Raw genomic sequence first — 27,744 nt, 5'->3', positions numbered from 1 at the left:
TCAGAACTAGGTGCTCTTTTTAAAAATATACAGTAAAAACCATAGGCACACACCCCTGAAACAGAGCCCAGGCTGCATCCCAAGCTGCATGAAATGAAACACAGCTTTGAATAGGCAGAATAACCCTAAGTAGGGCACAGCCCACATTCAGGTTTTATTACTTTGTAGGGCACAGACATCAGTCAGTTTCCCAAAGCCCACCTTGCACTCAGTGACACACTGAGCTGACTTACCCATAAAATGAGGGAGAATACAGGGATGGAAACCAGCAGCAAGGTGTGAGGCTGGGGCACGACTTTGTCTTTTATCAGAAGTGCCAGGTTTGGGGCAGCTTAAGTTGTTTATTGAACTATATATTATGTTAGAGTCTTGGTTTAATTATCATAGTACTTACTGTTTTCTAGGCCTTGCATGCAGGGCCTTGTGGTTTGGCAATGCCCATCACCTGTAGGATTAGAAAGAGAAGGCAAGAGTCCTAACTAACTGCCTTTTCTCTGTAGCCATCAGGCAATATTATCTAGAAATAAAATCCTCCAAATATTATTCTCAACCATACTGCAGCTTGGAAGGCCAAAAACCTGTCTTTCATTCCTCTACAAACTACTTCCCACTTTTGAAGGAACTGGTTTAGCAGTGATGAATCCCCTCATGCTCTGACCAACTTCACACTTCCTTTTTTTATCTAGCTTCTTTTTATCTAACTTATCTATCTAACAGGCTTTGGGGACCTTGTCTGTGTTCCCTTCCTACTCAAGTCTGTTCCCATCTGCCTGATCCCCTCAATGACTTTATAATACTTCTTTTGTGCCACCAGAACTACTGCTGCCTCCCAGTCAAACTTCCCACACTTGGTCTCCACTCCCTGCTTCTGCCTGTTGAGTTTCTGCACCTGCAAACACATGGACGAGGGTTTGGTTGGATGCACAAAATTTACTACAACCATTTTTACAACTTGAGTAAAGCTCTGTCTCCAAGGAAAACCACCAAAATGCATCAGATCCCAGGGATTAGGGAAAGGTTTTGTGAGGAACCTGTGGGAAGAGATCCCTCTCCCTGCCTGATTGGCAGCTGGGGTTTCTCGCTGGCAGCTGAGACTGGTGATGTGAGAGGTTAGAGAGGGGGAGCAGATTCCTGGGGGCCTTCAGCAGCCAAACTCCTATCTAGCAAAAGGTTGCTACAGCAACCCTGAGCCTCCTGAGATACAGGAATTATTGTAATGGTTGCTGAAATGCCTCCCTACTGCTCTGAGACAGGATAAGGAAAATCCTTCCCTTTGATACAGAGCAGCTACCCACTGCCAGGATTTTTACATCAGCTCTATACAAGCACCAGGTTTCCTGAACTTTTTTAGGAGCAGATGGCTACCTGTCCCCCCAGAGCAAGATGGAGTTCCTCACTTGCATGTAATGCAAACATAGAAATAATAAACCTAAACATCACACCAGAATTACAGTTCCAGCAGTTCTTTTTCCAAGGGAGAAGGTAAGAGAAAAAACAAATCACGTAACAAAATTTAATATCCTACTGAGTGGGCTGAACAGAATATAGAAACCTGTACAGAGCCAAAATATTTATTTTCCAGACAAGAGTTCGTGGTTTTCAAACCCCACATAGATACAAAAAAAATATAAACAAAGCAAAACAAGACAAAACCCCTCATAGCTTCTCAAAGATTGCCCAGTAGAATTTTTTGGCTGCCTCCAGCCTGTGCATGTTTTCCTCTGGCATTTGGCCTGCTCACAGGTCGTTCAGTCCACTGGAGTTTGTAATAAATACCAGACAGAGATGATGCTTTAGACAGAACAGGAACACTTGTGACTTACACAGGTCCTGGATCAAGAATGGGGTAGGCTGAGGATAAGCAGGGCATAGAAATAGCAAATATCAGTGTGCACCATAAGTAGAAAAGCTTTCATAAAATTGCTCCCAGTTCTCTTCAACTTTTCAGCAACTCAGTCTGTTCAAGAAGCCAAAGCTAAAAACAGCAGAATCTGTTATCTGGAGCAGCACCTGTGCACTGGATGACTTGTTAAATCATTTTTTTTTAAAAAAAGAAGCCACAACTTGTATACAGCTGCTCAATTTAAACCTGAGCATTGCATTTTGGCAAAAGCAAAAAAGACCCAAATACCTCTGTGTATAAATCCACTAAAATCAATAGTTGCCTCCTGACTGAATTTTGTCCAGCATGCCTAGAATATCCTTTGGGATTGTTCAGTTGAAAATATTGCTCCAATCCAATCTCCCACAGCTGCCAAATGCTGTGATGTTTGGTGTCAGCATGCAGCATTTTAGATTTTTTGGTCTCTTCTTAACTGAGCATTTCACTGGCTCCATATCTTTCACCAGGTCTATGAGCTTTTGGATTTACTCTGAAAGCCCTGCATACAACCCATGCTTTCAGTATGTCAAAATATCTTGCTCAAGTCTGAGAAAAAATTTCTTTTTACTTCCCTCATTTTCCTGTCTGCTGTGAAGATGATTCTCAGAGATCAAGAAAAGCATATAATGTTTAAAACAAAACATTTGTTAACTAAGGATTTCCTGGCTTTTTTTTTTGCTTTTTTTTTTTTTTTTTTTTTGCTTTCTTATTTATACTATGTCCTGGATCTTGTGAAATCACTGTTTAACTTCCAGTATTATTTATGGAAGCCAGCCTGTTGCTGTTTCCAGACCTTACAGAGAACTTTCAGTTTCCAGTTTCATACCAGATGCATAGTCCTGGCTTAACCAACTAAAAGGTAACATACAGTAAGTACTCAACCCTCCCAGACACTGAATCTTCAGAGGTAGGACTTTTTTCTACCTCTGTGCCCTAGGATCTCTTTAGCCCTAGGATCCTGATTCTGAAAGTTCCTCTTCTGTGCCAATTTAAAATTTGGGACTGCACAGCCTTTTCAGAGCAGCAGATGTGAATAGAAGCTTTGGAGCATTTCTGTTGTGCACAGAGAGATAGTTGAAATATTATCCTCTCACTTATCAACAGAAAAGACTAAATGCCCAAGCATGGAAAGAGACTTTAGGAAATGAACATTTTTTTATGAGGCTTTGCATGCTGCCACTATTGGTCAAAACTCTTCAAACCACAATAGAAAGGCACAGGCAAAGAACAATGATTTATCACACTGGATCCAACTTCTCTGTCTGCTCTGGCTTACAATCCTGGTGAAAAAATCAGCTTCAAGTGGAACCCTCCTCAGCATATGGGCCCCTGGATTTGCATGCTGTAGCAGAATGTGCTGCCATTCACAGCTGCATAAACTAAGTGCAAAGTTGTTTTAAAATGTTAGCAAATCAGGAATCAACACTCTACATCCATTTGGCATGAGTAGAAATGACCATGCATATGGTACAAGGCAGCACAGAATAAGGTCACCTCAGTTTATGTGACTGCTGTCTCAGCAAGGTTGTTAATGGTTGCAGAATATGGAGCATTAATGACAAGAAGAAGATGAGGACAATAATAATTAACTTATTTAAAGCTCTGTTCAGGTGCTCCCTTACCTTACAGTCCTCTTCTCTCACACCTCAGAGCTTTATGTCACATGATGGAAGACTCAAGGCATCACAGCTCAGACTCCAGCATCAGATCCAGCAGCTCAGGAGTCTCCTGGGATGATGGACAAAGGCCAAAAATCTGATGATGACCCATCTGGTTAGTTGGATGGAATGTATCCATTTACCAATGTTGGTTCTTGTTTTGAAAAACTGGGGAAGTACATCCCAAAAGTCTTTATTTAAAAGAGAAAGTATTAAGACTGCAAATTCCAGCACACACTGAAATCAGAAAGAGAAGCCAAGAATCATGTAATTAAAGATAACTTTAGGGCATATACATGGAAAGGCAACCTTTATTCTGGCATTTTCTAACTTCAGTGTGCTTGCAAATTATTCATATTTTGGCAAAGATTTTGCATATGTAAAATGTATATATTATATATAGAACTGAATTAATCTCTGATATATTTTTGCTTCATAAATACAGTTTCCTGTTTCCATGCTAGAATCTACAGTATTAACTTATTCAGATGCCAGTTGCTGGGTTTATTCACTTGATAATTCAGAGGCTGAGCCTGGACATGCTCAGCCTCTCCAAATTTCAATCTTATCTAGAATTTTTTCTAAGCCACCCAGATAAATTATCTCAATGTCCTGAGGTAAAGTGATTCTCTTGTCCAGGGGCTCTGGATTGCTGGTTTGTTTTTTTGTTTTTTTTTTTTGCTTCATCTGCCACACAATTATAATCTCAAGTGTTGCGAGTGATGAACAGAAATTTATTCTCAATTTCACCTAGTTAATTGTTTTAAAATGATTAATGCTGTACCTACAATATCTAATTAAACAAAAAGCTTTAGAAACACTGCTTTAGCAAGAGTGTGGCCAATTTCAGTGTGCAACAAGCCAGATGAACAAAACACCAGTGAATCTGAAAATAATCTCCATGTAGAATTAGGAAAGTGGAAGAAAGATTGGAGAAGGAGACACTCTAATTCATCTTCTTGCAAATCATACAAGCATGTGACATATTCATTTGCACTTGTACAGATTATTTCAATCTCGAGAGGAAAGCAAAAAAAAGTTTCCTACAAATTTTTTCCCATAAATTTTTGATAAGTCCTTTGAGTTAATAGATTATAAAAGAAAAAAGAACATATTTAACTTTTAATATATATGCACGTTTTTAATGGTACACATTTCATTTTCATTCATGTCCTCTTTCTTTAATAGAAACATTCTGCAAGAGCATGGAAACTGCTCTTTGTTCCTCTGCTGCTGTTCATTATCTCAAAGCCCTCTAAGTGGAAGTTTCTCCAAACATTTCAGTCCCATCAAGTTCACTGAAAACTGAGGCACCCAGAGTCAGCACCAAGGTTTCTGTTAAATCTGAGAGCAGAGCACAGAGCCTTCAGTATTCTGCCTGCACACCCATTCCTAAGCCTTTTCCTTCTTTCCTGTCTCTGTACACTTCCAGGTTACAAAAAAGGCAGCAATGAATCCTCCTCTGACATGCTTGGGGAACTCATGTGTCCACAGAAACATATATTCAAGATGCCAAGAGCACTAAGCATGTAAAGATCAGGGAAACCAGATGGCCTCCATGGAGAGGTTAATGGGAGATAACTGTGTACCTTTGCTGTTTGTTACTCAAATATCACTCCCTTAAGACAATTTGCATTACTTAATCTCCAAAGGTCAATGAATTATTCTTTAGTTCCTTCCAAATACCTGTGCAATGAACTTTGCTATTTTTAATACTGATTTCTCTGCAAAAAAACAGGTGATACAGGTTTGAGGCTTAGAATGCTTCTCCACCTGAGCACACCTTTCATGGCCATGGGTTTTAACACCATAATTCACAGTTTGCACAGAACGTAGCACAAGCTAAGCACATGAGAAGTTCTCTTAACAATTTCTTTGGATGCTCTTGCAATATAAATCATTGCCAATGCATTGAACCTGAAACACAAATGCAAAGAGGTTTAGGAAAACTCAGGTCCACTGCCCAATGAAGTGTGTCACTTTGGATGAGCAAGTTACTCAGCATCACTTAAAAAAAAAGAGGACATAAGGTGGAAATATTGCAGGTCAACAGCTTTCCAAAAGTGCATAAATGCAGAGAGAATGGGATGAGTGAACACAGCCCTAATCCTGGGAGCTAAACCACACAGCTGCTGACTCCTCTTTTCACCCCTGTGCTCCTCCACTGAAACCAGGCATGTTTGTATGGATCCTCAACACAGCCTGCAGGTTTGAGGGCTGTGTTCTGACCCAGTGCAGATAGTTTGAATAGCACCAGAAATCTCCCTGCAGAGCCAGGACAGCAGGGTTTAACTTAGCAGGTAGTGGAATGCACAAGCACAGCAGAGAGACAAGAGTGGGGAATTAGGCTGCTGGCAAGTAGCAGCTGAAAGCTGATTGAATACAACAGATTGGGCTTTCATACTGGACAGATAGGCAGCAGCTATTAAATGGAGTATTAGCAGTTTTGCTCTTAATTATTTCCAAACCTTGCAGCTAATGCAGACTCAGTATGACATGTATTTTAGCCTCAATTAATTATTTGCTGTTTCATATGACTCCAGTGAAAAGAAAGCTGAATGGTTTGTTGAGAATTTCTGCCTATTTAAAATCACCCTTGTAAGAGCTTGGCTTCTTTCTTCAAGCAGCTGTCATGTAAGTAACTGAATATATACCTCACAAAAATCTTCACTTTCTCCATTTCAAGTGGAATTTCTTTTTGAAATGACACTGCCCTGCAAGCCAACAAATGGTCATCCTTCTGGCCCAGTGGCAGGTGGAAGGCCATGGAACTCCAGAGCTATAAGTGGAAACTTTATGCCTTCAGAAAAAAGAAATTCCTATCTTGTCAGTTAGGTATCATTTGCTTTTGGGTCTGGGAGGATCTGAGATTGTGAAATTTCTATGTATAGCACAGCTTTTACTATAGGTTTTGGGAAGTGTATTATAAGTTATCTCTGATACTCACATAGTGAATCATGTGAGAGCCCCAATATCTGGTTTACACCTCAGAGAATAAACAATTACCCATAAAAATGTCAAACCTCTCCCAAACATCTCTGAACTAAGAGACTGACCTTCCAAAAGATCTTTCAGCAGACTGTTTTAAAGCAGCTCCTTCCAAAAGTGAGAGCTTGAGCTTTGTTTTCCTGTCTGTATTTTCTATGTATCCTCCTTGAAAGTACCAGGGATCTCTCATCAATCCTAACCTCATATGGATCCAGGATAGACACAGAAGAGCACCTGGGACAAATGGGACAGAACATACAATATGTTATTTATTCAGCTGAGGAGAAGACAGACATATAAAGATAGAGAAGCATAAAGTAAAAAAAGGTTCATGTAGACAACACACAACCTAGCATAAAGAGTGCTGACTGGCACAAAGCCAAGCCATCAAAAAAATCTGATACTTATTTTTACTGGCACGGTGAATTTATAGCCTGATGTTTTTATATTCCCTTCATTTAAAAAAAAATAAAAAAAAAACCAAAGTCTTCAGTGTTTGCTTTTTATTTCATAATTTTATTTCATACCCAGGAAAGGAAGAATGTCTTCTCACCAAACTGAAGTGAGAATGAATTTAACTGAGCCTCCTTCCTAATCAGAAAAATTGAATGAAGTCTTCTTTGAGTCAAAAGTGGAGATCTTCCAGCTTTGCAGAGCAGCATGGAGTTCTCCACAGCAAATATGAATTAGCAGATCTGCTTATCCCTTCCTGCAGTTGCCATAAACAGATGCTACATCAATCCAGACCAGATAATTCAAGTCTCTGCCAGTCTGCATGAGATTTTAACTTGTCTTTTTTCTTGGTCTTTTCTGTGACATTTGAAATGGGAAAACTCTTGTATGTGCAAGCTGATCAAATTCACATTTAGGAGTTGTACATGAACTCAACATATTGCCCTGAGGCTCAGGCCTGAAGGAATTCCAACTGTGCAGAGATGGAATATGTGAGGACAGAAATCCAAGGAACCCAGTGACGTTGCTCACTGTGAGAACAGACAGGCACTGTTGGATTGATAAAAATAGCATGGGGAGGCAGAGGTGCATGTAAAAAGATGTGATTTGGAGCACCAGTGCTTCATGCTCCTTTTGCAGAGGTCTAAAGAGCTACACAAGCATTGTTCTGCTTTGGTGCTCCATAAACTCCCCAGATGAAGGCAGCACCAACCAGTCCAGCTGAGCCAATGTGAGGCAGCAACAAAACTTTTCTTTCAGTGACTGGTGCAAAACTTCTGGCTGCAACACCTAAATTATTCCTGAAGTACCTGGTGCTTCACCTCTATCTTCTGCATGGCTGATGGATGCTACAACCTGGCCCTGAGTTTGCAGCTAGTTTCAACAAGTACAGTAAACAGGCCAAAGAATTCTTGGCCACAGTGGATCAGACGTGAGCAACAACTTTCTTTTAGCAGTTGCTACCCCAAAGAGACAAAATGTATTTTTGCAGTTATGGATTGTGGATAAAAATTATTAAGTTCAGATAGGCAGTTTGTACTCTACCTTCCACTGCAGCCATAGATGTGAAACAGGTTCTTAAATTTGCAGTCAGCACAAGGTAGGACAATATCTGCTAAAGCTTTTGCTTTCTGTTTGCAGACACTAGAAAAGATAATGTTTTCTCCACAGCAGAATGGGTTTTAGTCCAAGCTTCATTTCACTGCCCCATTGAAGGCAACATTAGATAAACTTGTCCAAAAAGCACACTCTGGTAATGTGTATTTTTCCCATTTTCTGTGCTATCAACAAGAAAACCAGACTATTTGGTTTTCCATTTTATTTAATCATCCTCTCATACATTATGTTTCTCTCTTTTTTTCTGCATATAACTACATTGTCTTTGAATGCTGTTGCTAAATGCCATTATTTTGTTGTACAAATAGGGCACAGGGAGACAAGATGCTTACCCACATGGGCCAGTCTCAGAGTTGGAACCATGGGGGTTTTTTTCATTCTAAACCACTGTTCATTAACAGAAAACTTAGAATCTTATCTACTATGCACATGGATTTAAAACATTATTCCAACCAGCTCAAAGATACTGTATTATATCTCCAGCTGGCTTTTTTTTAGCACTATACAGCTGGAGTACAAAAGTGTTCTGAAATGTCCCAACTGAATTTCAAATGAATATCAGAAATAGGCAGGGGTATACATGATACATGCAGAATATGTATCTAGGGAAATCACAGAAGATCTAGTTTCCACTGGTTGGTTATACATAAATTATTTAGGCAATCTTAGTAAGCCTGTTGATCAGCTGGAGGCAAAGATATCTATTTTAGTTGTACTTAGGGTCAGTATTAACTCATGAAACTTGGGTGGCATTGCCCATGAAACACCAAGAATCATTTCAGCAGCCTCATTCAAAAATCGGGTAGTGCCCCTTTTTTATCACTTTTTAATGTTTTTATTTCTTTGGTTTTTTAGTTTTCCTTAACAAAGAGGACAAGTTTTTTGAAAATCATGTGAGAAATGTCTTACAAAACTACACTAGAAACTATTTAGGGTGACTGGAGAAGAAACAGGACTGGGAGCCAGGAGACCATTTCTATTTCTAGTGCTGCCATAAGACTGTGTGACTGTGACTTTGAACCTCAGCTCCCATTTTTGTGAAATGGGGATGATAATACTGCCTGTTCTCTCAGGGACATTGTATAATATAATTTTCCTTAAGGTTTATAAAATGCTTGAGATCTTTGCTTAGAAACACAGATTATTAATCAGGTAAAAGGAATCATAGTATCAGCATTATTTGTTATGTTATTAATATTAAATGATGAGCTTGACAGGATTGTTCTCATAAAAACCCAGGAAGATCATTGCAGCTCACTTCTAGGAACAAGAAGGCTGCCAGCACAGTTTCAACCTGGGAGTGGAAAAGAATTAAGTTCTCCACCTGAGCAATTGTAGGTGGTAAAAATTAGTATCTTTTCAATAATGCTTTGTGACACAGAGGCAGAAGCAGCTTTAAGAGCTCAGTGGTATTTTTAAAATATGACTCAGGAGAGGTTTTCTTTTTCTAACAGAATTGAAGAAAAAGAAAAAAAGCAAAAAAACCCACCCAGGAATTCAACAATATTTTAGAAACCCAGAACCTTGAAATAGAACAAGTATTGTAGGTCAGGATAATTCCAGTTCACATGTAACATATTGACATATAAGAAATCGTTGTATAAACAACAGAGAAAACCAGATCTCTTATGCTGGAATTCTTGAGCTCTGACAGATTTATTTTAAGAATTTTTGTTGTTTTGACTAAAAACTGTCATGGGTAATTAGGGAGATTGAAGCCCCATTTTTGTGAAATACCTGTATAGATTGTATTGAATAATATAAATGAGATAAGGAAGGGAAACATGGAAGATCAATATGGCATTTATTCCACTAAAGAAAAATGTGGTCAGATTTGATTAGAGTCACATTAATAGAGACTGAAGGCAGGGCAGCAGTTTCTCTTTTCATCCTGAACAGCCCATGTTAGGAAGCAAAGAACTTAAGAAAGGTAAAGGAAGGTGACACACAGAGTGTAATTGCACCCATTTATCTTACCACAGAAATATTACCTTTTAAAAAACAAAACCCATGTGGATTGTGGGTTATACATATTTCTGATGGTTTAGACTGGAAGAATTTAAATGTTAAGCCAAACAAAGCATTTTGTTTCAATCCTTCCTTTTATCTTATTTCATGAGAGAGGAAAAAAAATCAACATAAAAGAATGTTACATACCACATAAAAGAGCTTGTTTGATGGTATAGAATAATTTCATCAACATCTGAAAACTGAAGCGTGTTGCTTCTCCATGTTACTGTCTATGAGTTTGGAGAAAATCCTCCACAAGAAACACAGAAAGTAACTTCAGCTTGTGTCACATCACAAAATGTCACAAGTTTAATAAAAGTAGCAGTCATGTGCTCTTAGTCCCAAACAATGGCTGAAAATGAAGTAATCTCCATGACTAAGAAGAGCTTTTCAAGCTTACATTATTGTTCCTCACCTATATGGAGTGCATCTGGATGACTTCCTTTCATTCTTGAGAAGCCAGAGGGAGCATCACTTTTCATTGTGATTCAGTAAATAGATGAACTGATGGAACTATCAGCTGCATAGTGGAACTATCCATGGCACAGTCCTGTAATACTGGAAAAAAAAAAAAAGGAAATACTGATTGTTTACACCACCTTGATTACAGATTCTGATAGGGTCAAGAGATGAAAAAAGAAAAAAAAATTATTAAACAAGTAACTCAGATGGTTCACTGTAACCAAAGAGTCTTACTGTACAAAGCCTGAGTTCATAGAAGGTGACAAGATGCAAAACTGGCATCACTGAGCTACATTCTGGCTGTCATTGCTGTGGTCTGATGAATCTAAACATCAATTTGAATCTAAACACCAATACAAACATATGAAAAGTGCAACTGTTTGTGTACTTTTCTTTAACAGCTTTTCCTTCATCCATCCTATCACAGATAGGATGATGCAAAGTACTCCGGATGAGTATAATTCACTGTTTTACTCTCAGTGTACAGGATTTTGATTCTGTCCCCATAAATATCTATGAAGCAGGAACGAAATTTGAATTTATGGTGCCTCTAGAAAGGGATACAATGGTACTGTTAATCTACAGTAATTATTGCCCTACCTTGTAGCTGGTAGATTGTAGGACTTGTCATTAGCCTGCAAAGTACCAGGCTTGCTCACCTGAACCTGTCTGATACAAACCACTCTGCACTACATGTTGAAGAGAGTGCAAGGGAAGCTTTAAATGCCACATTAGTGTTTCTAACCTACTCAAGAACCACAAAAAAAACCCCATGCAAATTCCTTAACTGATGTTTTAACACTGCAGGAAACGAGGCTGTGCTGTGTGTCTCTGTGTCCTACTTGGTAGTGTTCTCCTGACTGAGAGCTTCAAAACTGAAATAACTTCTTTGCTGAGGAAGTGGTGACCCAGCACCACCACCACCACTGCTATAGCAAAGGATTTCAGCTGTCATTGCACTGTTAAGTCCTACAGGTAAGCACTATATAGTATGATGACAGCTATGACATCCCCATCAGCCATCAGCTTGTGGCAGAGATAAAATGTAGGGCAATTCCATAAAACCCTACAAACAATGGTGACATTGTATAAATACTGTGCTTGGCCACACAGCCCCCTGCAAGCTTGGTACTACCCCTAGCCCCTTCTACAGAGAGCAAAATTGAGATCCAGAAGCACACAAGGGATATTTACACAGGAAAAAATGGCAGCTAGCTGCCAAATTAATCAGAATTAGACCTTAATTAGATGGAAAATTCAGGTCAGGATGAGATAAGAATTCAAATCTCGTGGGCACCAGCCAGTGCTTTATTTTTAAAGTTGTGCATTTTTAAGATAGCAGTCAAGCTGATTTTCCTTTAAGAGGAATGACTTGGCCATCAAATAAGGATAAATTATTTTTTTAGATATGCACGATGGCTCTTGGTTCTGACATAATGTTGCTCTCTCCCATACTTCTACTGACGTCAGCATCAGGACAGACAGACAGATTTTTCCAAACAGGGAAATGGAGATTATTGTGGCAAATACTCCAGTGGAGTCTTCTGTGAAAAAACCAAGTGATTATCAAGGATACAGAAATAAAAGAAGAAACCTACAAGGCCAAATTGTGATCTCTTACAGTTACTGACACCCCAATCAGAATCTGTCTGGCTGTCTCTTTCACACTGCCAAGGCAGCAAGCAGCTGCTTTGTGCAAGAACAAGAATTCAGTTCTAGAAATCTCCCAGCAGCAACTCTATCCTTTGTATTCCCAGTCTCTCAGTCTCGGTGGAAGTCAAATCCTACCTGCTCCTGATACAGGAACACACAATGCCCAGGAAAAAAAATTATTTATATATATAGTCAACATACCTTCAAACTTGTATTTTATCACTGATTTTTTCTGCTCAGTTTGCATAACTGTTTCTTCTCAGTATTTTTTGCATTTTGCTGTTTAATCTATAAGCTTCTTAACGGGGAAGAGGGGAAAAAAACCCTTGACATAATACCATGAAATCAAAGAGCAAGCTGACTGGAAAAAACAGTTACTATATTTAAACTGCATTAGCCTGTGACAGAATCTCAGTTTTAAAACCTTTCCACTTTTATACAGCACTTTTGCAGTATTTGAATGTGTCTTAGTAGATTTGAAGCATCTGAAACATTTTAATAACTGCAATTTAAGAGGGAAAAAAATACTGCTGTAGGAGTAAGAAACAATGCCACTATTTGTCACTCTGGAAGACTGTATTTGGAATCAGCTGGGGTATTAGGAGCAATGAGTTTGGTGGTCTCAACCTAAGCCCCATTAGGCAATTAGCCAGTCTGCAAAAACCATGACATAATTTGGCACAGTTAAGCAGAATAGCATAATTTTGTCTATGTCCACTGAAAGAGATCCAGGCCTGAAGCAGGAAGGATCTTGCAGCTCAGAGTTCAGGTGTAGTGGCTCAAGAACCTGGCATTTAGTGTAGTGCTCTTCTGTTCTGTGTTTAGCTCCAATAAAAACTATTAATCTTCTTTGAAAACTGAGCTACAAAACACAGGTTTTTGTGTACCCCGAGACAGAATTCACGTTATGAGCAGTAACTGCTGTGAGTCTGCTTTGCAGCAATAGGGGTGACTTAATGTTACTGCAATTTGAAGGAAAGCATCCTGCAGTCCTGTCTCAGGCCAAATTCCCATTTACTTCAATTAGTAAGCATTACAGGAGCCATTTTAATGCTGCTGCCTGACGTGTTGGCTGCTGCTTCTAATATATTACAGTGAAAAAAGACAGCAGGCCAAATGTATGAATGGTGCTATCCTTCCATTATGTGAATGGGATTTCACCAAGGCCAAAGCTTGGGCCTTGGGTTTCTTTCCTAAGTCCCCCTCGAAGGGGTTCTGCTCTAAAAACAAACCACAATTTGCAGCAGGAACAGAAATTGGTTTCCTACTTCCTTGAAGATGGAGAATGCAAAGCTATCTGTACCTGTGGGAAGTGTTAAGTGCCTGGAAGCTTTCATGGGCTCACACTGCTTAAGGCAGAGCTGAGGTGCTGTCATCCTGATTTGGGTCAAGTTAACCATCTCCTTTAAGAGACAAGACAAAATTCAGAGGGAACTCTATGAATCCTTGCAAAGTGATAAGAAATAACAGTGATTGTGATTCACAGTTCTAAATCTGTATGAAATTTAGTGATGTTGAAATCAGCAGGCACTGCTCCTGCTGCAGTATCTACATGGGTATCTGTAGTTCATTCTGCTTTCTGCTGTCTAGACCAAGCATTGTATCTGCAAATGTTTTTCAACTGTGTAGCTGTCAGAACATCTTTACTGACTTGGAAGGTATTAACTGCCAATAAATCCTCACTGGTCAGCATCAGTCTTGTGCATCCATGGAAAGACAGAGTAGCTATTGTGAAAGAAATGCAGAGTTTATTCTGCTCTGGAAGAGAAAGACCTGTAAGGCAGTCTTTAATTCAGTCATTCTTCTCTCAGAATTTACTGAGCTATAACAGAACACAGGAGAGAAATATGCACAGGCAGAGGACTATGGTTTCAGGGTCTTTCCAGATTTTAGGTATGATCTATGTTCAGAAGATGAGAAAAAGGGGGAAGAACCAAGTCCTCAGTTCATGGTGGATGAGAGATGGAAGAATGGAAGTGGAGTTTTTAAACCACAGCTACACTAGTGAATCCCAGCATTTCCTAGCAGCATTTCCTCCTGTTAACAAGTCTGACTGAAAGGACACCCTATCTACTTTATTATACACTCTGCCAAGCTCTGATAGCACATGCCATAGTTCTGGTATGCTTCAAATAATTTTCCACAGGCCTTTTTGGAAGCAGGAACAAGAAGGCAACCAGCAATGACATAGAAAGTACATCACAGAGAAATAATATAAATATGAACCAGGCTTCTTTCTAATGGGTTTGTTTCAAAAATTGCTACTGATGCTTAATTGTATTGTTCTTTTATGACATTTCAACATCATACTTAAAAATAGTAAGAAATTAAATGCAGGACCTTCAAATCCTTTGCAGATGGTTTTTTTTGTGTATGGAGGCTAGGAAAATATGCTTCTGTGTAAAAACATGACTGTGGTATTTTTACAAAAAGCTTACATACAATGCAAGCTGTGTTAACATGGCAGAAGGGAGAAACTACTCATACAGATGTACTGTGCTGTTAGTGAACTATGTTAAGTAGCTGGGGTTATTCTATAGGTAGTGATTGTGGACATTGTTAATTTTTTCATGTTGGATATGCACATAATATGGACACTGAGTCCATCATACAGAGGTGTTTGAAACCAGAAATGCATACACACATACTTGTGTGTTAGAGGGTGGTTTTGTTGGCACTGAGTGTGTATTTTCAAACACATTTTGTTCTCTAAGAGTCTTAATGTCACCTTGTGACAACAGTTATGTTTTGGGAATGATGGGTTCATGCGTTCAAACAGTGTCAAGTATTAAAACTGGGTAGGAAATTTAAAGTAAACACAGAACAGGTAAAGCTGTGCTGTTGACCTCTGTAACAGGGTACATCTGTGTACCTGCAGTGTGAGGTAGCGGGATGAGAAGCCAGGTAACTGTACTCAAGCAACATTTGGCCATGCTGATTAATCCTACTGATAAGTGAGATAAAATTCATACAGGCAAGGCATGCCAAGTAATTGTCACACCTGAACCAGATCATCAGCTCTAACTCATGAATTTTTATTCAGAACTGTGCTGCCAAGTGTAGACATGCTGTCAAGTTATCTTTACCTGAACATTGGCTAGTTAGAGGAGTTTCTTTTAGTTATCCTTTTGCTAGAAAGGATACAAGGCCACACACACCCTAGAACACTGTAACTTTACATTGGCTGTCCCCTCTCCTTGCTCCTTTAGCTAATACAGAGGTAAGACCAAGATCTTTTCCTTCCAGATCAGACATACAGTTTCTCATAGCGTGGTACTGTGGGTGGTTTTGAACAGTGATGGATATGCAGCTTGTATGTAGGATCTGCATTTATCAAAACCAGCACACATGTAGAGATCAGCTTTTATATTTGAACATTCATATGCAAGAACATCTTAGTACCAACAGCTTTTAAGGGAAGGTATTTATACATGTATTGCTGGCTATACATTGTGCACGTATTGCAGGTGTCACAGGTGCAGGTCTCTGTATGGCATTCGCTGAGGTTTCTGTGAATTATTGGGTGGGATGGCTAAATCAGTCAGTTTTCAGTGATCTATATTGGTATGTGAGTCTGTGTCAGTTACAGAGATACCGTGCTGAGGAAAGCTGGTATCTCACACCACGCACGCTGCTGAAATGACACGGTGCAGTTCATACCTCTTCACGTTATCTCTGTGCAATCCAGGGCTGAGTGTGCGTGTCACTGTTATGCTGGCGGGGCAGCGAGCGATGGCTGCGAGGGGAAGTGGAGCAAAAGACACCGCTGAGTGCCAGCTCAGGCCTCGGCAGAACCGGGGCAGCACCGCTGGGGAACGAACGAACCTCCTCAGCGCCTCAGCCCCTCAGCGTGGAGGGGCAGAGCCCTCACCCCTCTTACCTATGGTCGGATGAGGCTCCTATCAGGACAGAGGCTGAGGAAGACCCACACACGCCCTTTGGCTGGATGAAGCTCCTGTCACGACAGAGGTGGGGGGCAGCCCCCCTCGACCCCCCCCACTCTTTTCACGCCACGCACCGGGGCAGCTCCGCGCCAACCCCTCGCGCTGAGGTGCCTATCGCGACAGCGCGCACCTCAGGACGCGGGCAGCTCCCCCCCGCAATCAGGCGCGGGTTGAGGCAGGGACAGAGGGCGGCTGCAGAGGTTCACGCGGGGGCAGGGGAGGGGGGCGGGAAAGCGGCCCCCCCCACCTGCGGGCCTCTTCTACGGCAGAACGGAAGCGCTGCCGCCGCCGCATGAGGCCTGCATCACCCTCCTCCTCCTCCGCCTCCTCCCCGCCGAGGACGGGCAGGCGACCGCGCAGCTCACCAGGGCCGCGCCAGGCGCCGCCGCCTCAGCGCCGCGGGCGGGGCCGTGCTGTCCCCCCGCCCCGCACCGCCTGCCCCGCCAATGAGCGGCGTCCACATGCCGCGGCGGCGAGAGGGGCCCGGGCGGCCCAGCTCCCCTAAGTTACATTAGAGCAGCTGCCGCCGGTGAGCGACCGGAGGGAGCGGGGATAGATAGAGCGGCGAGGCCGGGTGCGGGGAGCGAGAGAGGGAGCCCAAGCCGTGACGGCGACAGCGGCCTGGGCCGGCGAGGGGGAGGATCAGGCTGCTAAGAGGGGAGGGGGGCGATTTCGACCCTTCCCGGCTGAGGCGAGCGGGGCAACGGCGCCTTTTTCTTCCCCTTCCTCCCACCTCTGGTAGGCCAGCGGGGTGAGCCGTGTCGTTCCGTGCCGTCATCGCCCTCCGCGGAGGCGGCTCGGATCCTGCTGAGAGGCCGCTCAGCCACCTGGACGCGGCCCATCCCCGCGCAGGCACCGCCGAGCGCCCCGCACTCCCTCCCGCGCCCCTGAGGCGACAGAGGCTCTGGGTGCGCGCGCCTCTCCCCTCAGCACCCGCCCGGGGCCGGGGAACTCCTGAAGCCCCGCATATCCCTCCAGAGCGGCAGCTCAGCTCCCTCAGAGGCTTTGTGGGGTGGGAGGGGGGCGGGGGTTATTTTTTTTTTTAATTATTATTGTTATTTTTCGGCGATTTTCCTTTTTTTTTTTTTAATTTTTAATTGTTTTTTTTTTTTCTCCCCCTCCCGCCTCCTTCGGGCAGAGTGAGGCGCTGAGGTGGGCGCGAGGGCTCCTCTGTGTTGCGGGAGGGGTCTATGGTTGATAGGACGGGGGCGGTGGGGGAGAGAGCGAGGGGTTGAGGAGGGGTCTCGGCGCCGCGCCCGCCGCCACTGAGGAGAAGGAGGAGAAGAAGGAAGAAGAAGAAGAGGCGAGGCACCATTTGCTGCTCCCTGCCCCAGCCATGGAGAACGCGCACACAAAGACTGTGGAGGAAGTTTTGGCTTATTTCGGCGTCAACGAAAGCACCGGGCTCAGCCTGGAGCAAGTCAAGAAGCTGAAGGAGAAATGGGGCTCCAACGGTAGGTGACCCGGCCTCTCCCCGCCCGCCTCCCCTCCGCCGCGGGGATGCTGCTGCTTGGCCCTCGTCGTCTTCCCCCTCTCTGCTCCTTTTCCACCCTTTTTTTCTCTTTTTCGCTCATCCTTTTCCGGGCCTTGTTGCAAGGCCTAACGTGTGTGTATTTGCAAAGCCGGCATCTCTTACAGGACCCGGAATAGGAGCGAGGGAGAGAAGATGGCTGACTTGAACTCCACCTCGTGGGTTTCTTTCATACCCCAAGCTCACAAGGCTGCTTTGGGAAGGAGGATGTCACCTCCGTTTCTTTCACCTTAGTGGTGGGAGATCTTATTCCAATCTGTAATGAAGCGCTCTGAGGTTTTGGTTGGGGTTTTTTTGTCCCGCTTGACCTTCATTTTTCCCTGCTTTTCAGTGCCTTTCTGTCCCTGATTTTACGTTCTTCCCTCGAGTCGGAGCACAGATGAGGTGTTTCTTTTTTTAAGCCTTATTGCTTGGTCTTCCTAGTCCCTTTTGAGCTCCTATGCTGTTGTGTAAAAATGAAAAGCTATGAGAAGATTATACGGTGGAGATTTTTTTAGCTTTAGCACTGCTTTTGTGTCGCTTGAATTACTGAATCCGTTTGCAAGGAAGTAAAAGGGAATGCAGAAATATAAAAACATCCTTAAAATGGAGGAAAGAATTTTAAATATTTTGAACCAGGTTCCGTGGTTTGAGATTTTTTTTGTTTTTTTTTAAAGTTAATGTGGAGGAAAACCTTTGTCAGACAGCGTTTGAAAAGCATTTTGAGCCTTTGACCCTTTGTGTGCAGCAACAGCAAAAGTCCCACAGCTGGCTGGAGTGATGACTTGGCTGAATTATAACCCTTAGCACATTCCAGCTGTGTCTCTTAAAATGCAAAACTATCGGGCCTATTCAGATCCTCGGGTGAAAAGAGCCCCCTTAGTGGGGCTTTTGGTAGGTCTGTCAGTCATATCCAACCCAGTTGAGTGTTCAGTTCAGGAGCAATATCTGATGGATGCCTTAAAATGCTCTAATGTGTTTCTTCAACCATTTCTTTTCTTTGACATGCTTCCTGGAAAAATCTTCCACGGACAGAGTTACCAGCTGAGGAAGGTAAGCATGTTCATGAAGTCTTCTGATAATTCCTGTTGATAATTAATCTTTTTCTTTATTTTTTTTTTCTTTTTAATATGTTACTAAATTACTTTGTTACATTGCAGGAAAAACCTTACTCGAGCTTGTGATTGAACAGTTTGAAGACTTGCTAGTTAGAATTTTGTTGCTTGCAGCTTGCATATCTTTTGTAAGTATGAAGTTTTTTTATTTCATAGGCTTCTGTAATGCAGAATGACAGATGTTCCAGTGTGTAAGATGTTCTCTTTCTCAAAAAGTGGAATTATAAGATGCAAAGTAAATTGCTGTGTCCTAAGTTGGTCGCCATGTGGCGAGGCTTCTGTATGCTAGAAAACAAATTTTCAGGTAAACTTTCATTGCATGAGTCATAAGTACATAACTACACTACACAGGTATTTAAAAAGTGCTTCTCATTCAGCCCAGGTTGAATATTTGAGGAGGGATTTCCCAATGCTTTTGTTGGCTTTGAAAACTAACCTTGAGTAAGTGTTTAACTGGACATTCTTCTTGTCTTTGAGTTAATCGTTATCGAGCTTGATGTATGATCACTGGAAGACATTTTTGGATGCAATGCAGACTGGAAATAGAATTTACATGGTGAATATTCCAGTTGCTTTCCCTTCCTGATAATAGCAAGGTGACAGTTGTTGCTTTTGACAGTGACAAGAACGATGACGGCTGTGATGGCACCGTTGTTGACCAAATTTGGTTACTGACCTTTGGATAGTCTAGTCATTAAATGGACATCTTGCTTTGCACACAGGATTAAAAGAACAAGACCACTTTGAACCTTATTTCTTCTTTTAAGCATATTTAGGCAGTTTTTTAACATCTAGAGGGAATGGGCATGATGAAAAACTGGAAAACTTGAGCGAGTCTGAGGGTAGAAGGAAGATAATGATCCCCAGGATGATGTCTTGGGGAGGTGGACAAGAGAAGCAAAAGTGGGCAGAATATTAAATTGTTTAGGTAGGAGTAGAAGTTTATAGTAAACTTTGCCCTGGAGTTGCAATTAACTCTTTAAAAAAAAAAAAAAATGCTGCCACTCTTGGGGGAGTGGAAATTGTGGTGACTCTTTAGCTAAGGGCAAGCTAATTAGGATGGGCAGAGGAGAATGTACTTTGAAGCTTTTCTGGTTGATGGGGGAAGGGTTTTGTTTGCTACAGTACATATTGTGTTGCTGATCCTCCACCAAGAGAGCCTTCAGCTGTCCCCACACTGACACCTCTCAAAGTGCTCTGGGTTTTGGTATGCATATACCATTACCAGCTGAGCAATGATTGGTGGCATTAGTCTTAGCCATGGTGACAGAGGTCCCATTACATACACTGTGAAAACTTGGTTAGTAACTGAATTTTCTTTTCTCAGTATGCTTAATTTTCTCACCTGGTTAAGAGGAGACTATTTTTTAATGGAGTGAGGGACAGATCTGGGTTCTCTGCTGCTGTGCAACTGGCATGCTGTGTGACCTTGGGCTGCTGCTCTGTCTTTTCTGTCTCTTAGTGTTACTCCCTCTACATTTATCTTTATGAAGATTTTCTTTTAGGTGAAATGTAAAAGAAAAAAACCCAGCTATATTGTAATTTTGTTACTTTAAAAGCACTTCCCCTTTGTTTCTGGCTTTATCCCTACTGAGAAGGTGATCATCTCTTGTCTGTTTTTCTTGGTTTTCAACACTTTCTTGATGGAGGCATATTAGAGACCTTAGTAGTATCAGAAAAAAACTGCTAAATACGTAAATATATAGACTGCACTGCTTCAAAATTGGATCTAATCAACTTCACCTAAATTCTAGTATTCCTGAAAAAGTGGGACTCTAGTATATACTGCATTAAGCTTATGGACAGTAATTGTTCCATGAGAACACTTGACAATTTTACACTAGAAACTATAGTGATAGATAATGCTGAGATTACAAATTATGCTAAGTCATTCTTCTGATAGAAGAGCTTAATGCTAGAGTTTAACTTAATTGTGTCTATTATATTTTCATGAGCCTAAGAAATTCAGTTTTTCAGTGCATACTGTTGCAAGGCATGCAAAGCTCCCTGTACCTTAGAGATCTTGAGATGGATAATTACACATAAAATGGAGTCAGCTAAATTTGTGTTGGTTTTGGATGTTGAGTAATGCTATTGAGAGCAGCTCTTTAATGAGTCAAGACTTCTGGCTTTCTTGGGAGCAATGTCAGATCCTAGAGAATCATACTGTGCAGCTTAGTCAAGTGCTGCTCCTCACTTCAAGGGTTGCCTGTTACTATGATTTATTGTTTGATAGGCTGTAAACTGTAGTGCTTGAGTAGAAAATAGGACATTGTATAGCACACCAACAGAAGTAAGGTTGGATAACTGCTCCTGTTTGAAATAACTTTCAACTGAAGTCTTCTAGTGTATGTCTAAAAATGAATTTTCATCAAGATGCTTAAATAGGTGGTTTCCTTGGAACGGCAAGGAGTGGGAAGAGGGTCTGAGTTACTAGTGGCAGGCCTGAGTGTTGAAATTGGGCATGAACACATAGCACTGCTTTAATTTTTTAAAGACTTTCTGAGTTTTAAATGTATCAGTGAAAACTTATTCTAATTTGAATTTGTTTTTTCTGATGAGCACACAGGGTAGGTACTATGTGCTGCTGGCAGCAGATATGTGACGTGTGCTTTCAGGAAAGGGGTAGGTGCTGTTAGGGCAGTCAGTGTAGCAGTGTTCTTCAGCTGTGCATCATCAGTTTAAAAAAAAAAAAGATTTGGGTATAAGAGAGGATCTGGAGCTGTATAGATTACTGTTTTGTGGCAGCTTTTTCTGGTGATTGTGTCGTGATCATAAATCATGTTACATTCTGACTGTTCTGACTGACTGCACCCAGACAGCCCTGGTTAACCCTGAGATCTGAAGCAGATGTTTGTGCAGGAGCATCCCTGCTTGCAGGCAGTATAAACTTCTGTGTTCAGAGTGCCTCTTGTGTCCTCTACTTCCAGCTCCCTGTCAGGTCTGTGTCAGTAAAATAACTCAGAGTAGCAGCTGAATCTGTGACACCCTTGCTGATTGTATGGGGTCATAAGCTGCCTGCTTGTTAGCTGTAGATATTATGTCCTACATTCTGAGTCAGAACTGCCCCTATAGAAGCTCCTAGTTAGTAACAGCTTTAACTCTTACATCCTTTTTCCGTCAGTAGTTTTAGTGGCCTTAAGTTTGGCTTTTGAAGAGAAACAATGTAAATTATTTCTGATGGTGAGTAAGTGGACTACATAGTCCTAGGCTTGGACCTTGACTCAGCTTTCTGTGGAATCTGTGAAGCCTATGGAGAAGTAAACCTGTAGAGTGCATCTCAGTGGTTCACTGGCCTTAGTAGCCAGGCTTTTAGGTGCAAATAAGAGGATGTTTAATTTTCCATGACCTATGGCTTTTAATTCTTGTTATTTGTGTAGCATGTACTCAGATCTACAATATTTACATAAAAGAACAGCTTTCTTTGCTGTATAAATTACTTTGACAAATGGCAAGATGTTAGCTGTGCATCTGATGTAAAGTCATTCTTTGGTAAAGTATATATGCTTTGAACAGTGATGTGTGCTCTTTTCTTTGGATCACACTGAATTTTCTTCTACAAGGTGCAGTGTAGACTATAACTCTACTAAAAACTTAAGTATTAATACAGCATCATAAGATGTTTCTCCTCCCCCCCCATTTATTTGATACTTAAGCTGAATGTTCTAGAAATGTTTTCTGATAGCAGATATCCCTGTTTAGATTAAAACAATATATTATGATTTAGTCTGGAGATTACTGTTGTAGCCTGTAAGTTAGTGTGAGCTTAACCTTGTTAAAGAGTGAGCAAAGTTATCTTGGAGGAAGATGTCCCAGTAAAAATGTTGCAGGCTTTGCCTTGAAATCACCCCAAAAGGTACCTGTTAAGGTCAACCAGTATGTGGCATGAGATAAGGATTGCTGTAGAACATTACACTGGCATGTTTTTAGCTACACTCAGATTACCCAATAGCACCCAAGATACCACCTGATGAATAGGGCTGATAAAACTGTGAGAAGTAATTGTGATTCCAGTTTACCTTGTAGAAATTATACTGTGGATAATATGCATCTTTTTTTTTTTTTCCTTATTACTGCACTAAGCACAGGAATGTTTATTTTTAGAAATATGGAGTAGTATAGCTGATAGGTGCTTACATTCTGCTAACCCAGTAAAATTGTTAACTTTGTATGCATGATCAAGATCTGGTTTGGTTCCACCCATCCTGCCTGGGTAGCAAGTAAGAAAAAAAATCTCTGCAGAATAATGGAACTAAAATTGAGGGTTTTTTTCTTTAGTATTTCCTGGTCTTCAGTATGGCAGATAGGAAGCAAATATCAGGACTACTAAAATAGTTTGCATCTCTTTAAATTTAAGCTGATCTTTACTGAAAAGAAAAAAAACCAAATGAGGGTTTTCTGAGCAGTAGTCAATGTTCTGTCCAAAGTACACTGAATCTTAGTTCACGGTATCCTCTGAGAAGAAAGCTCTCTTAAAAGTAGTCCATAGCTTGACATGACCTGTTTTAATTAGCCCAAGGCTTCTTTTTGTTGGGATCAAATCCCACTCTCCCAGCTTGCTTCGAAGTTCCCATTGTCAAAATGAAAAACAAACAAAATTGTCAAAATGAAAAAACAAACCTTGTTAGGTTGCTGACAAGAAGCTGTTTGCTTTTCCTCTGTTCATGGTAAACGGGTACAGCCTGCTGGGCAACAGAATTCTATCTTGAGACTTCCATTCTTTAATTCTATTTTTTTGTTACTTAAGGGTAAAGAGTCACCTGAGACAACTTTCCTCCATAACTCATCTGTCAGTACAGAGAGAGTTAATTTGTACAGCTGCAAAAAAGATGCAAGGACCCTTCTGTTCTATCTATTTTCATCAGTAGTCACTTCAACACTGACTGGCTTCTGAATTGTACCTCTGCCCCCTTTTTAACAGCAACCATAAAATCTAAGTGCTGTTTGTCTGTCATTGTGTACTTTTTGGTTTCGTGTCCTGCAGGTCCATCCCATTAAGCTCTGATTAAAACAGGCTTCTGCAAGCCACAGCTGCAGCAGCCCTGAAGCAGACATGCTGAATGAAAGTTGTCCTTTAAGCTGCTTACCTTGCCTGTTGATATGGGACTTTTATGTCTTGCTCTATTCATTTCACTTATATTTTCAGACTTGAATTTCTCTTTAGCAATTATCTCACTCTTATTTTTTTTCTTCCCTGTTCTTTTGAGCTTCTTAAATACATGGTAACTTTTACTTATTGACTCTACTTCCTGAACAGTACATTGGAGATCAATGACCTGGAAATTAAGCTGTTCTACATGTGAGTCTTAAAGTGATTAGGGCTGAAATATGGTGGGGCCCTTTTGAGTTGTACTCAAAAAAATGTCTTGTTGTAAACTTCTCCAGGGTCTTGTGTTAGTGGAAACTTTTTGACAAGGACTCAGTGCCTTGGACAAGAATTGTCTAGTCTCCACCAGGCATATGATCTGTTGTTACTAAACTCACATTGTTAAATAATTGTCTTCCCTGTCCTATGTTCTCTCTGTTGTTCTTTTTAATGTGGTTTTGTTTTTACTTCAGGAACTGATCTGTTACAACAGTGTGTGTTGTGTATTGCTGATGTCCTAAATGGAGTGTTAATATATCTGTGGGCAAATCAAGAACTCAGAATTCCTGTATTTGTGTATATTTACCCACATTTTAGAGCTAGAGGTTAGAGCATTCCACTGATAGTATTTGTGAGGAAACCTTTCCTGGGAGAAATCTATGTTACTGGCTTCCAGGCTTAATTAGACACTTCATTTTAATGTGGTCACAGATCAATAATTTTTGTCAAAAAAGCATCAGCAAAGATCTGAAGCATCACATCTTTACTGTCAAGATCTCTAATCTGAATTCATCTGCTTTTTGGGTTTTGTTTGTGGTTTTGTTTGTTTGTTTTTGAGATAATGGTTTATTGAAATCATCCCATGAAAACTTAATTTTCATTCTCCTTGACATACTTGGATCTTGCTGTCTTTGTAGCTACTTTCCTTGCTTCCTTAAGTTGCAGGCTTTCTGAGTGTTATTTTAACAGCACACATGGTCTTCAGTATGAAAAGATTATGTTCTGGATTGTGTAAAGCAGATGTTTTATTCCAGTTAACCTTATAGGTACCTGCTCTGTTCAGAACATCAGAAAATGATTGAATTTACTTGCTTTGTTGGAAGCAAAAACGTGTCTACAGAATTCCAATAAAGAAAGGGAGGGAAGAAACAGATGCTAAGCAGCTTTTCTGATGGCACCACTGACCTTGTGTGTGCTAAGAAAACTGGGAACTTAGCATCAGCCATTTCTGTAGCTCCACTGGAGGCAGCAGGGCTGATGCAGAGTAGAAACTCTGTGATCCAAGGGGTGGTGAGTGGAGTGAAGACTTCACAGCATCAACTCTTGACTGCTCTAGGAGGCCAACTGGGAGAAGCTGCTACTGGGGACTGGAGATAAGTGGTGTGGGAAGAGGGAAGAAACACTGAACCTCTTCTCCAGAGGGATTACACAGACCCTCAGAACACTGCTCTGCCAGGTGGAACGTTTCAGTTTGATTAATCATAACCAGGACCTTATAAGTTTATCCTTCTGTAATAAAATTTGTTGTTGCATTGAATTGGCTTGGCAGTCTGTTTTCTCCTTGAGGCTTTCATGCTGCTGCTCCTTCCTTTTAATGTCTTGGAGTGCTTGACAATTGAGCAATAGCTGTGAGCAGCATATTGGGGGAATTATGGCACTTGGTTCAGTAACGGTTTGCTCACTGCAGTCTCACAGTGATTCAGAGTGCTGTTGCCTGACTACCAGCCCTAATTATCTCAACACGTTCCTATTTACTGTCACTTTTCAGCTTCCTGTTGCTCAACATGTTGGTGAAAAAGCTCTTCCTCTCTGGTTATGTTAGCTTGACTTTTCTTCAGTAGCTACAGAACTCTGTAGAGGCCCTGACCAAATACCCACTCAAGTCAAGTGAATGGCATAAGCCTGAAACTGTAAATTAATTTACATTCAATCTATGTGGAGCCTTCTATTCAAGTCCACAGGTTGATTTACTTGTAAAAATCCAGATTTATTTTGACTTTTATCAGCTACTCAGCTCAGAATTCAACTTCATATGTAACTCCACAGTGCACTTGGAGTCTCCAATAAGAGACTATTTGTATGTAAATAAGTAGGTGCTTATTTTTCAGATCTGCTCATCAAAAACTTGTAAAGTGGCTTTTGTCTATGTGTTTAAGTAATTGGTAAAGGATAATTAACTTGGTTAAGATTCAGATTCTGGAAAAATCTGTGTTGTAAGTAGTCAAACTAACTGTTCTGCATCTTGTTTTAGACAGGAATGAAAATTTCTGTAGAAACTTCCCTGCCACAACTTCTGCTTTCATTTGTTAAGCAAAAGTAGCAAAGTGTTTCCTGCATAAATAGCTTGCTCCTTTAAAAGAAGAATAGCCTTGGAAATGATCTTTGTACTACTTCAGTTAAGATTCTTTTACTCCTTTTCCATTGCTTGTTGTCAGTTCTTTAATGAACTACAAAACTACAGCTTGGAAAATTGAGGTGTTTCAAAAATTGCTCAAGACTTAGCAGTTGAACCTCAAGCTGAAATTTACTGGGTCTTAAGTTTGCAAGGTGTCTGTGTAAATCAGTAATTTAAATCACTGTGTTCTTTTACAGGTCCTGGCCTGGTTTGAAGAAGGTGAAGAAACAATCACAGCATTTGTAGAGCCTTTTGTAATCTTACTTATATTAGTAGCCAATGCAATTGTGGGAGTGTGGCAGGTATGCAGATATTTTTACAACATCAAATCAAAAATGTGGGTTTTTTGTTATTTTATTGTTTGTTTTTTAATAAGAAAGACTGTCTGGTGTAGTGTCAGGTGGTATTTTTAAAGGGTGGCATAAAAGGGACACAGTTACTTCGTATCTTAGCAGTTGGGTCTCCATGCAGGGATCTTAATTGTGGAACAGAATTGCTGTACAGATTAAATGACTCATTCTCTTGTTTGAACGGGCATGGAAAAAAATACACAGTATGGAGTCCCCACCCATAAATGTATCTGTTTCTACAGGTACCAGATGTGAGTAACTAAGTCATTGCCTCAGCTCTGCCCTCCTCAACCTTTCCTCTCACGTGCCCTTTTCCCAAGGTGCTGACTGGTAGTACTTCAGGGGCTGATGAGATTGTCTACCATAACTGCAAGCAGACTGGGAACAGAAAGATTGCTTAATTCTTTCATAATTTTTTTTGAAGGAAAATTTTTGTTTAGCTAACATTTGATTTTTGGAACTTTCCTTTGAACATTAGAGGTTTTGCCTAATATTAACTCTTAGTTAATCTACAGAAAAGCAACATCAACATTATTGTGCTGAGGAGCAGAATGAATTTACCTGATAAAAATCTCAGAAATCACAGAAAATGCAATATGAGATTAGTATTAATTAAGCTTTATAGGTCTGTTCTGGTATCTTTGTGCTGCCTGGCACTGAGCTGTGCCATGTAAACAATGGTCCTTCAAGGGTGTTTTGGTAGTGCTGGTTTTCACCTACATTATGTGGAAGTACTTGGTGCCTCAGCCTTTGAATTTCTGAGGATCAGGTTTCTGCTTTGACAGATGCAGGAGGAAGTTCTTGTTACCTGGAAAGGCTGGGATGTATTTGAAGTGCAGATGTTCTAAAAACTATATGCAACCTTACCTCTCAGGAATATATGACATTTGTACTTATCAATAGTCTGGAAGATGGAAAATAAGCTACTTCTCAAAGACCTAGGGGAGGAGTACTGATAAGATCTTGGTTTCTTACAGTTGTCCTTTATCTAGTTGACATCTTGATGTTGATAGCAATCTTTGGTTGTGCTTAGCTGAGAGAACTGTACTTGAGATAAGGAAGCTATTGTGCTAGTGTTAGTGGAAATAAAAAGGTAGTTGTGTGGGGATTCATCTGAGTTTG

At 40.9% G+C, this 27,744-nt stretch overlaps 1 protein-coding gene and 2 long non-coding RNA genes across 4 annotated transcripts in view; 1 reads left to right on the top strand and 2 right to left on the bottom strand.

The window, feature by feature from the left end:
* Window positions 1-3,611, bottom strand: part of LOC139805297 (uncharacterized) — a 51,779-nt gene extending 48,168 nt beyond the window's left edge. Inside the window, exon 1 of the long non-coding RNA XR_011729765.1 lies at window positions 3,505-3,611. This is a non-coding gene — a long non-coding RNA (uncharacterized lncRNA). The remainder of the gene's footprint in view (window positions 1-3,504) is intronic.
* Window positions 3,612-5,407: 1,796 nt separating this feature from the next.
* LOC139805296 (uncharacterized) lies at window positions 5,408-16,508 on the bottom strand. Its single transcript, XR_011729764.1, has 4 exons — window positions 16,103-16,508; window positions 10,523-10,665; window positions 6,597-6,762; window positions 5,408-5,457 (listed from the first exon to the last, which is right to left on the bottom strand). It is a non-coding gene; the product is annotated as an uncharacterized lncRNA (long non-coding RNA).
* A 58-nt stretch (window positions 16,509-16,566) lies between these two features.
* Window positions 16,567-27,744, top strand: part of ATP2A2 (ATPase sarcoplasmic/endoplasmic reticulum Ca2+ transporting 2) — a 43,285-nt gene continuing 32,107 nt past the window's right edge. Inside the window, exons 1-5 of one of the 2 annotated variants that reach the window (XR_011729761.1) lie at window positions 16,567-16,695; window positions 17,305-17,620; window positions 18,712-18,729; window positions 18,837-18,919; window positions 26,470-26,574. Coding sequence is in view for 1 of the 2 variants with exons in the window: in XM_071763572.1 (XP_071619673.1) it covers window positions 17,503-17,620; window positions 18,712-18,729; window positions 18,837-18,919; window positions 26,470-26,574 (324 nt within the window). In the remaining variant the exon portion in view is untranslated. The remainder of the gene's footprint in view (window positions 16,696-17,304; window positions 17,621-18,711; window positions 18,730-18,836; window positions 18,920-26,469; window positions 26,575-27,744) is intronic. The other variant, XM_071763572.1, reaches the window with a different exon arrangement.

This window comes from Heliangelus exortis, chromosome 19 (assembly GCF_036169615.1).
Source record: "Heliangelus exortis chromosome 19, bHelExo1.hap1, whole genome shotgun sequence".
Taxonomy (NCBI): Eukaryota; Metazoa; Chordata; class Aves; order Apodiformes; family Trochilidae; genus Heliangelus; species Heliangelus exortis.
The sequence above is the reverse complement of the archived record's forward strand: the minus strand, read 5'-3'. Positions and strand labels throughout refer to the sequence as shown.